Source organism: Saimiri boliviensis, chromosome 9 (genome assembly GCF_048565385.1).
Source record: "Saimiri boliviensis isolate mSaiBol1 chromosome 9, mSaiBol1.pri, whole genome shotgun sequence".
NCBI classification, from domain to species: domain Eukaryota; kingdom Metazoa; phylum Chordata; class Mammalia; order Primates; family Cebidae; genus Saimiri; species Saimiri boliviensis.
The window spans coordinates 127,052,864-127,067,661 of NC_133457.1; the positions used below are offsets into that span (position 1 = coordinate 127,052,864).

At 62.8% G+C, this 14,798-nt stretch overlaps 1 protein-coding gene across 15 annotated transcripts; it reads right to left on the minus strand.

The window, feature by feature from the left end:
• Positions 1-490: 490 nt before the first annotated feature.
• On the minus strand, positions 491-14,683 carry UCKL1 (uridine-cytidine kinase 1 like 1). Of its 15 annotated transcripts, none has more exons than XM_074406794.1 (15): positions 14,495-14,683; positions 6,487-6,674; positions 6,239-6,345; positions 5,867-6,037; positions 5,715-5,786; positions 4,825-5,056; positions 4,679-4,740; positions 2,852-2,874; positions 1,739-1,837; positions 1,577-1,670; positions 1,431-1,493; positions 1,231-1,353; positions 1,028-1,135; positions 801-957; positions 491-712 (listed from the first exon to the last, which is right to left on the minus strand). In XM_074406794.1, exons 1-15 carry the CDS (start codon positions 14,605-14,607, stop codon positions 636-638), a joined length of 1,689 nt encoding a protein of 562 aa, XP_074262895.1. In that variant the 5' UTR covers positions 14,608-14,683; the 3' UTR covers positions 491-635. The 15 variants fall into 15 exon arrangements, with proteins under 15 accessions (XP_074262895.1, XP_074262894.1, XP_074262893.1 ...); XM_074406793.1 differs by having other exon boundaries at positions 2,852-2,871; positions 6,487-6,677; positions 14,495-14,682; XM_074406792.1 differs by having other exon boundaries at positions 6,487-6,677; positions 14,495-14,682.
• Between the last annotated feature and the right edge of the window lie 115 nt (positions 14,684-14,798).

Below are 14,798 nucleotides of genomic sequence, written 5' to 3' on the forward strand. Positions count from 1 at the left end.
GAGCAGGGTGGGTAGGACCTAAGGGAACAGCAGAGAGCTCGGGACGCCCGGGCCTCCTGGTCTGCAGGGGTGCACGGGTTGGGCCCTGGGCCCGAGCAGCAGCTGCTCCAGCGACGTGGGCCCCGTCCCCACTTCGGCCCTGGCCGGGCGCCCAGCTCTGCGGCCTCCAGAGACTTGTCCTGGTGGGAAGGACCTCCGACTGTGGGGAGGCCCTTGATGGTACAGATATGTAGGTCGGGGGATGACAGCCACAGGCTGCCTCTTGTGAGACCCAGAGCCGCAGGGGGCCCTGTCCCCGCCAGGTCCAGGCCACGTGACCACCAAGCTGCGGGTTGCAGGGGCCCCATCTAGCAGAGGTAGGAGCTGCAGGGCCCTGTCCTACCCCTTCTTTGATCTGGGCCTTCAGTTCTCTCCCTCTCCATGGGGAGTCTCCACAAAGCCAGGCCTCAGCCAGGACACCACTCCTGTGCGGTAACCAACCAATCACATCTTCATTTTTCTAAAGCTTTATTTTATAAAATGCATATAAATTACACTGGTAACAGTTTAAAAATTAAATTGACATCTTTGCATTCAGCAATCCTGGGTCTGCAGGCAGGAGGAGGGTAGTGGCGAAGGGGTGGCTCACTGAGTGGCTAACCCGTGTAGGGTTCCTCCTCGTCACTGCCGTCGGGCACCGCGTCTGTCCCAAAGTAGCGGTCGCCAAAGTTCCCTGGAGAAAGCAGCAGGCCAGTGTGGTGGGGCCTCCCAGGGCCACCCACCCTGCCCTCATGCACGGCTGAGGGGCTGGGCAGCCTTACCAATGCCTGGGATGATGCGGAAAAGGTCATTAACTCGCTTGTCCACCGCCGTGGTGATGATTCTCACGCGTGGAAATGCATAGGCCACTGAGTGCACGCCCATCTCTGCCATAAGCAGTGACAGCAGAAAGATCTTGTCCTCAGGCACGTCGTGGTCCTGCCGAGTGTACGGGCAGGTCAATCCCACGTCTGCCTGAACCTGGCCCGCCTGCCCAGGGCCCACTCACCAGGAGCACGCGCACTGCCATCATGGCCGCGGCGCCAGTGGACACGGTGCAGTCCATGAGGATCACGTGGTCATCGCTGATGTCCTTGGGCAGCCTTAGGTAGTGGAGCTGCCGGCAGCATGGGTCAGGCTGCAGGTAGGGCTCCCCGCGCCCCCTTGCTAGGAGCTCCCCCTGCCCCCCACCCGGGGTCATCGCCCAGGCACCTCAGGCTCCCCGGTGAGCTGGTTGGTCTGGATGAGGATGGTGCCGATGCGCACGTCTTTGCACACGGCGCGCAGCGCGGGCTCCATGGTCTCACCGGCGCGCAGAATGGACACGCCGGTGATCTACGGGGAGGGGAGGCTGAGCGCCCACATCCCGCCCCAGCTGCCTGTCCCGCGTCCAGGTGTGCCCGGGCAGGTACCTGCTTCCCCGCGTAGCACTTGCCCGCGTAGTCCTGCCCCTGCGGGGTCTGCACGACGCAGTCCTGAGGGGAGCAGGGTGAGGGCGCCCGTGAGCACAGGGAGCCCCGCGGCTCCGGGACCCACCTGCCGCCTCGCGGCTACGGACCTGAAAGGGCAGGAAGGAGAGCGCGTGCTCGATGAGCAGCCGCATCAGCCTTTTGGAGTAGAAGATGAACTCGTCGCGACTGGTCTCCTTGTCCCTGTGGGGCCAGCGGTTGAGTGGGCGCACGCGCGCGGGGCGTCCTGTCCCCCACCAGGCGGGCCTTACCTGATGATGGTGTGCATGCCCCGGACCTGCGGCGTGCTCTTCAGGACGCTCAGCGTCCGGGGCAGGGGGTGGCACTGGTGTGCTGAGGCCAGTGCAGCCCTGGGGACAAACCCATTAGGAACACTCAAGAAGGGGTCTTCTCCCACATCCTCCCTCCCCACAGGACGGATGTGCGTCACTGCGAGGGGAACACGTGGGCCAGGTGCAGCAGGAGGCGCGGAGCGGGCCTCACGGCTGCCTGGGGCTGACCTGGGGGGGAGATGTCGCCCTCCTGAGCTGCCAGGCAAAGGTGAAAGATGGCGGCCAACAGCCGGGCAGCTCACCATCGGGCAGAAAGCTAGGTGGGTAGGGTGTGAGGGCCCTTCCTGGGCTAAGAGGAAGCAGAAGTGGGCCAGGCACGCGGCGGGCTGACACGTGCAGATAGGTCCGGGAACCCAGAACGGGTGGCTTGGCCCAGCCTCTCCCTGGGGGAACAACTAAGACTTGGTGGGATCAAGCCCCGCCCTGGCTCCTCCCCGAGGTGTTGTGTGGCCTCTCTCGAGACGGGGCTGGGGGCAAAGCTGGCTAGAGCCGCCTGGCTACCCCACCACGCAGCTCAAGCCTGAGGGCGGCCGGGGCAGGAGCAGGTCTAGGGGCAGAGCAGGGGCAGGCAGGAAAAGGGCGGGGCAGAGGCAAGAAAGGGGCGGGACAGGAAGACAGAGCAAAAGGGGGCGGGGCACGAGCAGGAAACGGGCGGGGCAGAAGGTGGGCGGGGCACGAGCAGGGAAGGGGCGGGGCACGGATTTGGGTTTGGCAGGGCAGGAAACGGGCATGGCAGAGAATAGGGAAGAGGTACGGCAGGGGCAAAAAAAGGTGTAAAAGGGGCAGGGTAGGGAATTGGGTGTGGTGGGGACAAAAGGGGAAAGAGGTGGGGCAGGAGCAGGAAGGGGGCGGGTTATGGAAGGGGTGTGGCAGGGGCAGAAAAGGGGCGTGACCGCCGCAGGGAAGGGGGCGGGGCAGGAGCGGGGCTACGGGAAGGCGGGGCACACAGCAAAGGGGCGTGGCAGCCGCAGGGGAGGGGCGGGGCCACGGGAAGGCGGGGCACACGGCAGCACCACAGAGCACTGTGCTCACATATCCCAACGGAGCTTCCTCTGCTTGCCAGGTGAAGAGCATGTTCAGGGAGGGAACAAGGCAGGAAACGGGGGTTTACAGAGAAGGAAGAGAACAAAGAGAAGGCTGCTTAGTTGGGGAGCAGGGCGTCCCCGCAGGCCTGAGGAGGAGCGCGGGGTGGGCGGCCACGACCCAGCCCTGCCCGGCCCTCCCTCCTTCCCCCGAGCAAGGCCTCCTGGGGCCGAAGGAGGTGAGTGGGGCCGCAGGCCGACGCTTCCTTGGCTGTCCAGACGATGGACTATGTGTCTGGCTGTGTTCAGGTGTTTTTTCAAGTTTGAAACCCTGGGAACTTTTTTTCTCAGAACAAAAGCTTCAGGAGAAACCTGACGGGACAAGACTTGCGGGTTTCCTGGCCGCCCAGGGGGCCAGAGACTCATGCAGGCACAGGAGGCTGGCGGATGGGCCCTGGAGGCATTTCCAACATTTGGTAAACTCTCTGGAGTGCCCTGAGCGTGAGGGCTCTCCCACCAGATGGCTCCGCGAGGAGCCTCCCAACCCACAGAAGGCGGGGAGAGAAGGTCCCTCATGGCTGACCCCCTGCCCACCTGCCCTTGGGGAGGGGTGGTGGGATGTGGCCCCCACCCAGCCCAAGCTTCTTGCTGCTCCTGTTCCTGCTGACAGCTTCGAGGGCTGTGTGGAGCAGGGCAGGGCAGGCCCCGGGTGGGCAGGAGGACAGGGATGAGGCCCTCCAGCCTCCAACCAGGGAAAGCTCACTGGTCCCGTGAGGCACAGGAGGTACCCCAGGCTCCCTCGAAGCTGGGAAAGGTCTGCAGTCACTGCCCCAAGGGCCTGGCACTGCTGGCTCAGGAGGACAGCTGCGCCCTCTGGTGTCACAGAGCTTCCAGCAAAGTCTGGCCAGGCCGGGGTCAAGACCCTGTGACCCTGGACAAGCTACTTCACCTCTCTGTGCCTCAGTGTCCTTGTCTGCCAGCAAGGGGAGGCAGAAGCAGATCTGGGACCATTCCATACCACCCCTTCTGTGTCTGGGGAAGAGCCGGCTGCCTGCCTGGCTGGATCACAGCCCAGACCCAGGGCTCCCCGCGGGTGTTGGAAATGCCTCCATCTGTGCAGACAGCTGTGAAGTCTTACCTGACGCTGAGTTCACGCTGTGGCAGCAACACAGGGAGACACAAGGCAACGGTGACTTGTCAGTGACCAGGGCAGGTGGCCAGGCCACCCCACCCAGGAATGGACATGCTGCAGGCCTGCTGGGACAGGGCCAGCCATGGGGGGTGGCAAGCTTCTAATGGCCTCTAATCTGGGGACCGCTTTGGCCAGATCTGCAGTTCTGGGCTGGGGCAGTCAGAGCAGGACCCTGGGCTCTGGTCCGCAGGCCTCAGGCCTTCAACATCCTGTTAGGAAGTGTGCTCAAGCCGGCCCAGGCTCCCAGGCCCAGCACAGGACCTCTGGTGGGGCGTCACTCCTGGGGTGACCCCCCTGAGAAAGAGAGGAGCCTGGCCTGATGTGGGAGTCAGCAGTGAAACCCCACAGTCCTGGGCCAGCAGGTCATCCCTGTCATTCCCCAAAGCTCAGGCTGGGTGTGCTGAGTGAGCTGCACCTGTACCCCCACCCCGGCTTCCTCAGGGAACCCAGGCCCTGCACGGTGCAATGAGCTTGGGTCTGGGCCGGACGATCAGGCTGACCAAGCAGGCTCAGGACACTCGGGGCTGGCACCGACGGGATGGTGAATGCAGGGGGATGGGGTGAGCAGGCCATTGAAGGCGGTGGCAGCGGAGAAGCAAGCAGCACGATGGGCTTGGGCCCGGGGGTCGTGGGCAGGCCACTCACCTCCTCTAGCTGGCTGTGCACATGCTGCACGATCAGATCGATGGCTACCGTGTTGCCACTCCCTGGGGCGGGACGGGGGAGAGTGACTGGGGGCCGGACCGTTGGCCTGCCCGACGCCCGCCCGACAGGTGGCCCAGGAGGCTCACCTCTGGGCACCACGATGTCTGCCAGGCGCATGGTGGGCTGGATGTACTGGTCGAAGGCCGGCTTGACAAACTTGTTGTACTGCTTGATGACACCCTCGATGTCCCGGCCACGCTCACTGATGTCCCGGCGCAGCCGCCGCACCAGGCGGATGTCAGAGTCCGTGTCCACGAAGATCTTCATGTCCAGGAGCTGGTGGAGACGGCGAGCCAGTGTGCGGCCGGTGAGGGCACCCTGGCAGGTGGGGATGTCTGGGGGTGGGGCTTAGGTGAAGAGGCATGGCATGGTGGCTGGCTAAGGAGTCAGGCGGGAATGGGGCTGGGCACACACGATCCCCTTTGCTTGAGGAAACTCACACAGACACACTGGAAGAGGGGGTATGGTGAGTTTAGGGTCCGTCCGCACGCTCAGCAGAGTTGGCCCCTGAGAGGCCTTGTGGGGGCCAGGGGCTGCTATGTGCTGGACAGTGGGGTCCTCTAGGCCTGTGCCAGGGGCAGGACCTGGGGCCTGGGGTCAGGCCAACCTGAGTCACACTCAGCTCTGTCCTGAAGGCCCCTGTGACCTATAGCAAAGTTTCAAACGCACCAGCCCTGGGTCCCCACCTGTCCCTCAGGACCACAGCAGGGGACAAGAATGACAACATGCCAGGTGTGAGCACGGCCTCAGACACAGGAGAGGAAACCACTGCCCTAGGCAGCTATGCTCTGCCTCGTGGGGCCAGCAGAGGGCCCCAGCTGTGCCATGCCTGGGGTCGAGGTTGGGGTGGGGAGTGGCTGGCCTAGGCCTATAAAGTGTGGAGGCCTTGGGGACGAGGCAGGAGGACACACACCTCAGGGACAGGGTAGCCGGGGCCGAGACACCAGTGGGGTGGGCGTTCCCGGCAGGTGCTCACCTCCAGCAGCGTCTTGTCAGCAAAGGCCATGATGCCCTCAAAGATGATGACGTTTGCACCATACAGCGTTTTCTGCGAAGGAACCCAGAGTTGTGGAAGCCTGCTTCAGTGCCTGTGGCACCCCAAGGCCCCTCTGCAGGGCCCCGGCCTACCCAGTCCTTCTTCCGGCTGTGCGTGGTGAAGTCATAGATGGGCACCTTGACGCTCTTCCCCTGCTTCAGCTTCTTGAGGGTGGAAATGATCAGGTCGAAGTCAAAGGCGTCCGGGTGGTCAAAGTTGAAGTTGTTGTGTGCGGCCTGTTCCTGCTGCTGCTCAGTCAGCACCTGGTGGGGGAGGCTGTGGAGCGGCTGCAGGCACTGCAGGACCCTCGCCCAGTGCCAGCAGGCAGGAGCTCTAGGCCTCCCAGGAGTAGCCACACTGGAGCTCAGAGACCAGGGATCTGCCTGTGGCGGGGGGGGGGGGGGGGGGGCCCAGGGTCAGGGAGAGGACAAGGGAATCCTTGGAGGGGCTGGGTGGGCGCCCACCTTGTAGAAGGAGTCCATGGACAGCAAGACCACCCAGGGCACGTCCAGGGCCTCGATGATCATTCTGGCCACAGTGGTCTTCCCAGAGGCACTGCCGCCTCCCAGGCCTGCCAGGGGGAGTGGAGACCCTCTATGGGGAGCAGACGGGCTGGCCGCACAGCAGGTCCCGGCAGTGCCGGGCTTCCCTCTGGCGCTCCACGCGCATTGGAGGGAGCCGGAGGCAGGGCCCGCCCTCCCGCTGCTCTCACCAATAGCGAAGGCCTCTTTGGACTGTGTGCCGTGCTCATTGTACCAGGGTGGCCGCCCGGCCGTGTAGATGGTGCGTTTGCTGGTGCGCAGCAGGGGAGGCTCCGACTTGCACTGGCTGGTGGTGCGCTTCCGGGGAGAGCGCCCAGCGCCCACAGGTGGCAGGAGCCTGTCCAAGGACTCTGCGTTGCTGCTGCAGAGAGGGATGTGCTCGGATTTGGCCCAGGGCTGCCCACCTTCCGGGCACCTGCTAGTGTGGCCGGCCCACAGGGCACCCCCTGCACCCCTCAACAGGCAAGGCTGAGGCGGGCAGGCTCATTGGGGTGAATACAAACTCTGCCTGGGCTGGGCACTGTGGCTCACGCCTATAATCTCACCACTTTGGGAGGCTGAGGCAGGTGGATCATTTGATTTCAGGAGTTTGGGACCAGCCTGGCCAACATGGTGAAACCCCATTTCTACTAAAAAAAAAAATAATAAATACCCAGGCGTGGTTGTGGGCACCTGTAATCCCAGCTACTGGGGAGGCTGAGGCAGGAGAATTGCTTGAAAACCCAGAAGGCAGAGATTGCACTACTGCACTCCAGCCTGGGTGACAGAGCAAGAAGACTCCACCTCAAAAAAAAAAAAAAAAACAAACCCTGCCTGCAGTTGGGCCACAGAATACACAGACCAAAGTGTCAGCCTGGCACAGGGCCTCAGATCATCATTGTCTACACAGCAAGGACAGGAACAGCAAGCAAGGACAAGGGAAGGAGGAAAGGCACTCTCTTGGGGCCATGCTCCTCCTGCTGTGTGGACGGGCACTGGCTGGGCTGGGCCAGGCCTTGTCCCCAAGGGAACTCCAGGTGGGAAGAGAAAGGCAGGCAAGACCCCAACGTTGACCATGTTCCCTTCAACCCACCACACTCTCTGGGCAGCCAAATTGCGGCCATGCTTAAGGCTGGGTGCCCAAGGAGACATGAGGGCAGCGTGTGGGTGGAGGCGAGGCCAGACCAGGCTGTGTGCACACACCCAGGGTGAGGTCCCCGGACATGACCAGCCAGAGGGCTCAGGGAGAGAGGCCAGAGGGCTCAGCCAGGACCTGATCCTCCTGCAGTGACAGGACCCTGCACAGGTGCCACAGCCTGGCCTCACTGGCTGTTAGGGTGCAGGATGGGGGACCCTGGGCTGGGAGCCTTATGGGAACCCCATTCATTCTTGCCATGGCCCCTCTTGGGTCCCCAAGATAGAAATCTCCGGCATCCAGCAAACACCAGAGACAAAAGTGCTGCCACCTTTTGTCTCTGGGAGATGACCTGGGAGCCTGCTGGGGCAAGGGGGGAGCCCCCAGAGGCTGCTGTGCCTCTCAGAGACAGACAGGCTTATCTGTTTCCCTGCCACCTTCAGGGGAGTGAGCAGTGGAATAATGAGCCAGTCAGCCTCACTCAGCCTCCCTCTGTGGCTCCGGAGTTCACTCTGGAGCTGAGTGCTGACGTCAGCAGCGGGGCTGAGCGCAAACAACACAGCCAAGCGCCAGGAAAACCAGGCGAGGGGGCCTGGGGACAGTGCCACTCCACCAAGCACTGAAAGTGGAGCAGGTGCCATGGCACTGCGCTGTGACCGCATTGGGACTGCGGCTGGAATGGGACCTACCCCCACTCAGGTCTGCCTGAACGGTCATCCATCAAGGAGGACGGGATCCAGCAAACAGAAGCCATGACTGCCCAGGGGCCTGGACACTACCAACACACCAGCAGTAAACAAAGGGCCTGCAAGGCTCACCCCGAGGGGCCAGCCCTCCCAGCAGGTGGTGACCCATGGCTAGCAGCTGGGGAGGTTCCCAGCAGACAGCAACGCTCTGGTGGCCCTGGGGGCCGTGGTGGGCAAAGAACACATCCAGGCGGCCCCTCCCCTCAATGCTCAACCCTGGCATCTGCAGGGAATGTTCAACCTCAGGGAGGAAGCTCCAACAGACAATCTGACTTGCAAAGGGGCAGGGCTCTCCAGTGAGGCTCCCAACGCGGCCCCTGCTGCTGATGGCACTTCCTCCACGCATCCTGGATTCCGAGGGTGAGCCCGCTAACGCGTGAAACTGGGACTAAGTCGAGGGACGGAAACCCGACAGCGCAGGCCGAGCTCACACCGTGCTGGCTTCCCACACCGTGCTGGTCACACCGTGCTGGTCTCCTGGTGCTCAGGCCTCCCCAGCAGAAGCCTTCCAACCCCGCCTTTGTGACTCTTCCTCATCCCACTGTAGTAACAACCCGTCACCACAGATCCCTCCCGAGGCGCTGCTGACCGCCAGGTGCTGGCCCTTCTGCTGGGAGTGGTGCCCATGCAGTGGAACAGCCACAGGCAGGCCAGGACGACTGCCAGAAACCCCCTCACTGCAAGCCTGTGATGGCGTCCAGCCAAGTCTACACAAGCCAGCCCCTACCTTCTCCAAAGCAAGCCTGTCTCTGAGAGCCAAGGACAAAGCCTCACCCCACTTTTCATAAGCAGCACCCCTCAAGGGGAATGTTGGCCAGGTGTGCTGGCTCATGCCTGGCATAGCCCTTGGGAGGCTGGGGTGGGAGGGCTGCTTGAAGCCAAGAGTTCATGACCAGCCTGAGCAACATGGGGAGACCCTTGTTGACATGGGAGACTTTAGAATATTCAAAATAAATTAACAAATAAATATCGGACAGGAGAAAGTTCCACAGCAAACCTCATTTCCTGTGGAAAAGGGTGCTTTTGGCCACGACAAAAGGTTAATTCCAACCCAGAGTGGGAAAGGGTGCTTCTGGCCATGACGACAGAAGGTTAATTCCAAACCAGAGCGTTCGGAGCCGTAACCAACACGAGAGGCACACCCAGAACAGCAGCCCCATGCAAAACCGCGCCTTCAACCCCAGGCTCTGCCCGGTGCCCAAGAGCACCTGCCAGCCTGACTGATTCCTGATGTCCACAGACATGCACCAAACACAGGTCTGAGTGGCCAGGACCACAGCACGGGTGGGCACCCCTCACAGCAGAGACCTCCTGCCCAGACTCACCTGCCTTCTGCTCCAAGGGCCCGGCACCCTGAAATCCTGATGCCAGGGTAAGCTGGGGGGCTGCTCATGACGGAGAACACAGGTGGGTGCTCCTGGACAGCGAGTGGCCCCAGGGGGTGCGTGGGGCTCAGGTGCAGGCAGTCTCAGGGGGCATCACCACCTCAGACCCACAGCGGTCCCCTAGGGTAACTTAGGACCTCTGGCCACCCAAACTGCCCTTCCATGGGCAGGACTAGTCCTATGGGGGGCAGCACAGTGGGAGGAGAGCCGGAGGGCTGGGGTAAGACCCTTCGCTGGCAGAAGCTGCCCGCCAAACGCCAGCAGAGACACAGCAGTCAGGAGGCCCTGGAGCCCCCACCGTACTGACAGAACGGTGCTCACTGCCGTCCTCAGAGGCCAAGGCCACAGGTCTAAGAGGATCACACAGCTGAGGGCTTCTGCGTGCCGGATATTAATAGCGCTGGCTTTGCTTGGTGTGGCCGGGACAATCCTCAGGCCAGCCCTCCATGTGAACTGCCCCCTCCTGTGTGTGGGCTGGCACACCCGGCCTGCAGAGGACCACCCGGAGGGCCACCGTGTGCCTGCACCCCTCCTGGATTTCCTGGAAAAGGCTACCTTCCCTCCCTGCCTGGGGCTGCAGAGTGAACCCCCCACAGCAGGACAGGGAAATCTGAGGTGCCTCTTGGCCAGGTGTCCTGAATGTCAGTGCTGAGCTGGGCAACCCCCCCACTGCAGCTCTAAAGTGCTTCCTACAGGCGTAAACAAATCTGAAACTCTACCCTCCGGCACCATCTGGAAATAACTGCCCTACCCCACCCCCACACATGGAGGCTCCCGCAGGGACCTGCAGCCACCCAGGGCTCAGCAGAGCGCAAGGGACGCAGCCACCTCCCCTCCCACAGAAACGGGGGGTGGGGTGGGGTCATCCCCACTCTCAGCAGAGTCAGTGTGCACAGAGAAGTCCTGGCAGCCCTAAGCCCTCTCCCCGGGGTGGACACATCAGCCGCCAGTGTCCGCTTCCTGCTGCCACACGTCTCTCTCGGAGCTCCTAACACCGAGGCAGGGCGCTGACGCCGCCTGGAGGTCACACGCCTGAAAAGTAGGCCACTCCTGGAGCTGCCTCAGAGGCAGGACCGGCTCATCTGTCTGTGTCCACAGGAGCTTCCTCTCCGACTGCTCCTGGAGGCGGTTAAACCCTTACCTGGGAAGTGGGCAGAAGACAGCCCAGAGCCCAGGTCGGGGAGGCAGAGGCTGTCCTGAGCAGGGCACAGAGTCCGGGCTCCTGGGGGCCATGTCACCGGCTGCGCGGTCTCAACAGCAGAGTGGACTCAGGCTGGTCAGCCTGTCATGGGCATGCACCCTGGGTGCCCCAGAGGCAAAGCTACAGGTCTGTGGAAGCCAGTTCTGTGCTGGCCAAGTAAGGGATGCATGAGCCCAGAGACGAAGCTGTGAATGGAAGCACCAGGCCCCCACCCTGGAATCACGTCACCTTGCTGCAGCCACGTGTCCCCCAGCATGGTCCTCCACGAGGCTGCACTCGGCCACAGCAGCCCACAGTGGGGAGGGGCCGCCAGCCCTAGCCCTGTTCCCAGGGTCTGACCCGAAGAACTGGAAGGGCCAGAGAAGCCCGTTCCCACCCGACCCACAGGTGCTGATGCTGCACTGGGGTTAGCACTGCCCAGGGCACCCTCTGCCTGAGGCTGCCTCCTTGCAGGTGGGGCTGTCTGAGGCTATCGGTGCTGGAGGCTGCCTCAGCCACTGCAAGGCACCGCGTACCCCTCCCTCACCTTCAGCCAGCCATCCTACTCTGGGCCACAGCATAGTCGAGTGTGGGTCAGTCCCCTCCACAGGGGCCACAGCTTGCCTCCGTCTCCTCCTGAAGGACAATGGTAGGTACACTACAGGTGGGTCGGCTCATGAAGACCAAGGCAGATGCCTCATCAGCAGTAAGGGCCCCATAAGTGATGTCATTGTAAAGAAACAAGCACAGGCGACTGGGCATGGCGGCTCACACGTGTAATCCCAATACTTCTGGAGGCTGAGGCAGGTGGATCATGAGGTCAGCAGTTCGAGACCAGCCTAGCAATAGTGAAACTCTGTCTCTACTAAAAATACAAAAAATTAAGCCAGGCATGGTGGTGTGCACCTGTAATCCCAGCTACGATGAAGGCTGAGGCAGAAGAATCATTTGAACCGGGGAGGCAGAGGCTGCAGTGACCCAAGATCACAACCCTGCACTCCAGCCCAGGCGACAGTGTGAGACTCTGCCTCGAAAAACAAAAAAAAGGAAAGAAATAATCACAGGCATGTGTAGAGACTTGAGGCAGGGCTGCCCCTCACAAACCACAAACCATCCACAATGCCATGGAAGCTAGAAGCAAACATCTAGCAGCAGGGAGTTCGAGGCCTGTGGGGTGGATGCTGAGAAACGGCTGTGGAGGGAGCGCAGACGGGAAGGGCCGCCCCCTTGCCGCGGTGCACAGCTGTTTTACCACCCTGGGGTCACTGTAACCCACGGACCTTCCTGCTGGGTGCCGCCCAACAGATCAGACTGAAGGGAAGTTTGCTGGATAACTAAACAGAGGCCGGAGGCCAGAGGGAAGAGGGAGCAGAGGGAGGAGCTGGCCCGCAGGAGCCAAAGCGGGCCTGACCCCACTGGTGCTGGACTGCCTCAGGGACGGGGCCATCAGGGCGGCTTTCTCAGGCTGGATGAGCCCTGGGGCTGGGCGCTTGCACAGGCCCACCCACCACTCTGGAAACCTTCGCCCAGCAGCACCTGCTCTGCATGGTCATGGGCAGCCCTTCTCTGCTCCCCACAGCCACAGCCCCAGACTCCATCTCAACCGCAGCCAGGAGTCACTGCCAACACCACAAAGGACCTGTTCCTGCACCAGCATGGGCCAGCTCTGGGGCGGTGCCCAGGGCAGAGTCACCAGTGGCAAGCAGACAATGAACAATGGGCAAGATGGACAGACTGGACCACCATGCTGGATGATGTGGCAGGCGGGGCCTCCGACCACCGGCACAGACCTCCGAGCTGAGGGCAGTACCAGAGGTTGAAGCAGGAGCAGATGCAGGAACTTCGGAGTCCACGCTGGCGAACAGTGAGAAAAGCCCATGCTGGGGCAGAGGAAGCCCTGATGGCACAAGCATGAAAACGCAAAGTGCAAGAAATTTGCCGAAGACGACGAGAGGCAGTTCCAGGGCAGACCAGGCCCTCAGAGGAAGGTGCTGCAATCTCTATTAGCCCGCAGCTTCCCCCTGTCCCTTGGTAAGCACACCAGAGAAAGGTAACAACAGTCTCCGCTTCCTGTCACACCGTGAGGGCCACTGTGCCCAGCCCACAGCCCGTGCACAGGGCAGGCCCAGCTGACTGCTGCTACCAACTCATGTCATCCCGGAGTGCCTTTCTGAAGAGCCCTCAGTGCTTACCTAGTGTTGGCCTGCCCCATCTTGGGTTAAATCAAAATCTCTTTGGTGGCCGGGCGCGGTGGCTCAAGCCTGTAATCCCAGCACTTTGGGAGGCTGAGGCGGGTGGATCACGAGGTCGAGAGATCGAGACCATCCTGGTCAACATGGTGAAACCCCGTCTCTACTAAAAATACAAAAAAAATTAGCTGGGCATGGTGGCACGTGCCTGTAATCCCAGCTACTCAGGAGGCTGAGGCAGGAGAATTGCCTGAACCCAGGAGGCGGAGGTTGCGGTGAGCCGAGATCGCGCCATTGCACTCCAGCCTGGGTGACGAGAGCGAAACTCCGTCTCACACACACAAAAAAAAAAAAAAAAAAAAAAAAAAATCTCTTTGGTGGCCAGGCGAGGTGGCTCACGCCTGTAATCCCAGGGAGGCCGAGGTGGGCAGATCACCTGAGGTCAGGAGTTTGAGACCAGCCTGGCCAACATGATAAAACCCCTCTATACTAAAAATACAAAAAAGCCGGGCACGGTGGTGCAAGCCCGTAATTCCAGCTACTTGGGAGGCTGAGCAGGAGGTAGAGGATGCAGTGAGCTCATAATCCAGCCGCTGCGACAGAGTGAGACTCCGTCTCAAAAGAAACGAAACGAAAAAAGCCTCTTTGGAACCCACGGAGGAACAGATCAAGTCCTGTTAGACTCCAGCCATGCAAAACTCCTAGTCACTGCCCACTGGGCGGGTGTGGGCCTGAAAAGACACAGGGCCGAGGGAAGCTCCTTCTGCCCAGCAGGTCCTGGAGGAGAGCGACCCTGTGCTGGGGCACTCTTCGCCTGCGGCACCCAGCGCAGCCCATCCCTGAGGGCGTCCTGGCTCACAGCGTTTCTGACCAGAGTCACAGCCTGAACCCAGGCAAGAGGCGCCTGAGTGGGAACAACTTCTTCCCCGGGGAACCCTCCGGCTCCCCAGGAGACACGTCAGACCCGGAAGGGAGGGGCAGCGCCCCGGGCGCCTCCCGCTGCCCTGGGTACTGCGCGGCCACCGCCCCCCGACGGTCACGGCCGCAAAGGCGCCGCGCAGGGCCCCGCTCCCCGAGGGGCCACCCGGCGAGACGAACCCGGGTGGGAACCGGCTCCTCCGCTGCACCCCCACAACTCCCCCTCTTCACTCTCTTGCAAAGCCCCCGCAGAGCCTCGAAAGCGCCCCGCGCGTGCGGGGCAATCAGAAGGCGTTGCGCGCCGCAGCACCGGGAGTCCCGAGCCCTGGCCTCGCGGGTCGGGCAGGGCCGGACCCCGAGCCGCAGACAGGCCGGTTCGCACAGCCGAGTAGGCGCAAGGCGCGCCGGGCGCAGGAGACCGAGGGCCCCATGCACTCGGGGCGGAAACCAAGGTCAGCGCGGGGCGTGCGCCCGGGCTCCTCCCCCGAACCCCGAGGAGCCTGCCCGCTTGCGCCAGGTCCGTCCCCCCGGCCTCCGGGCGTGGGGGACTCGGGCTCGCGGCGAGGACAGATCCCCCGCCCGGCTCCGCCGGAGCTGCCGCCCGCGTCCCGCTCGCCGCTGGACTGGAGGCGGCGCCCACGCCTACCGGTCCTCGCACGCGGTCTCGCTCTTCTCAGCCTGACGGCCTGGCGGGTCTCGGGCCGCGGGTGGTGATGCGGCCGAGGGGGCGGCGTCCGCGCGGGCCGGGGGCGCAGCCATGGCGCTGGGCGGCCTCTCCGGCTGAGACCGGCGGCGCGCGTGGGCCGCCGGGAGCCGGTGGTTCTCGCTCCCGCCCACCGCGGACTACAAGCCCCACGGGGCAGCGCGCCCCACCTACCGCGGACTACAAAGACCACAAGGCCGTGCGTCGCGGACTACAAGCCCTATAAGGCCGCGCGGCGGGCACGCGG

What these genes read in the sequence shown, in the direction of transcription:
- UCKL1 (XM_074406792.1), bottom strand. Translation starts at nt 14,607, where the DNA reads ATGGCTGCGCCCCCGGCCCGCGCGGACGCCGCCCCCTCGGCCGCATCA. An exon ending in TCTCCTTCCTGCCCTTTCAG is followed by an intron (nt 1,494 to 1,576) that starts GTCCGTAGCCGC and finishes TGCTCCCCTCAG; the next exon opens with GACTGCGTCGTGCAGACCCC. An exon ending in AGTGCTACGCGGGGAAGCAG is followed by an intron (nt 1,354 to 1,430) that starts GTACCTGCCCGG and finishes CCCTCCCCGTAG; the next exon opens with ATCACCGGCGTGTCCATTCT.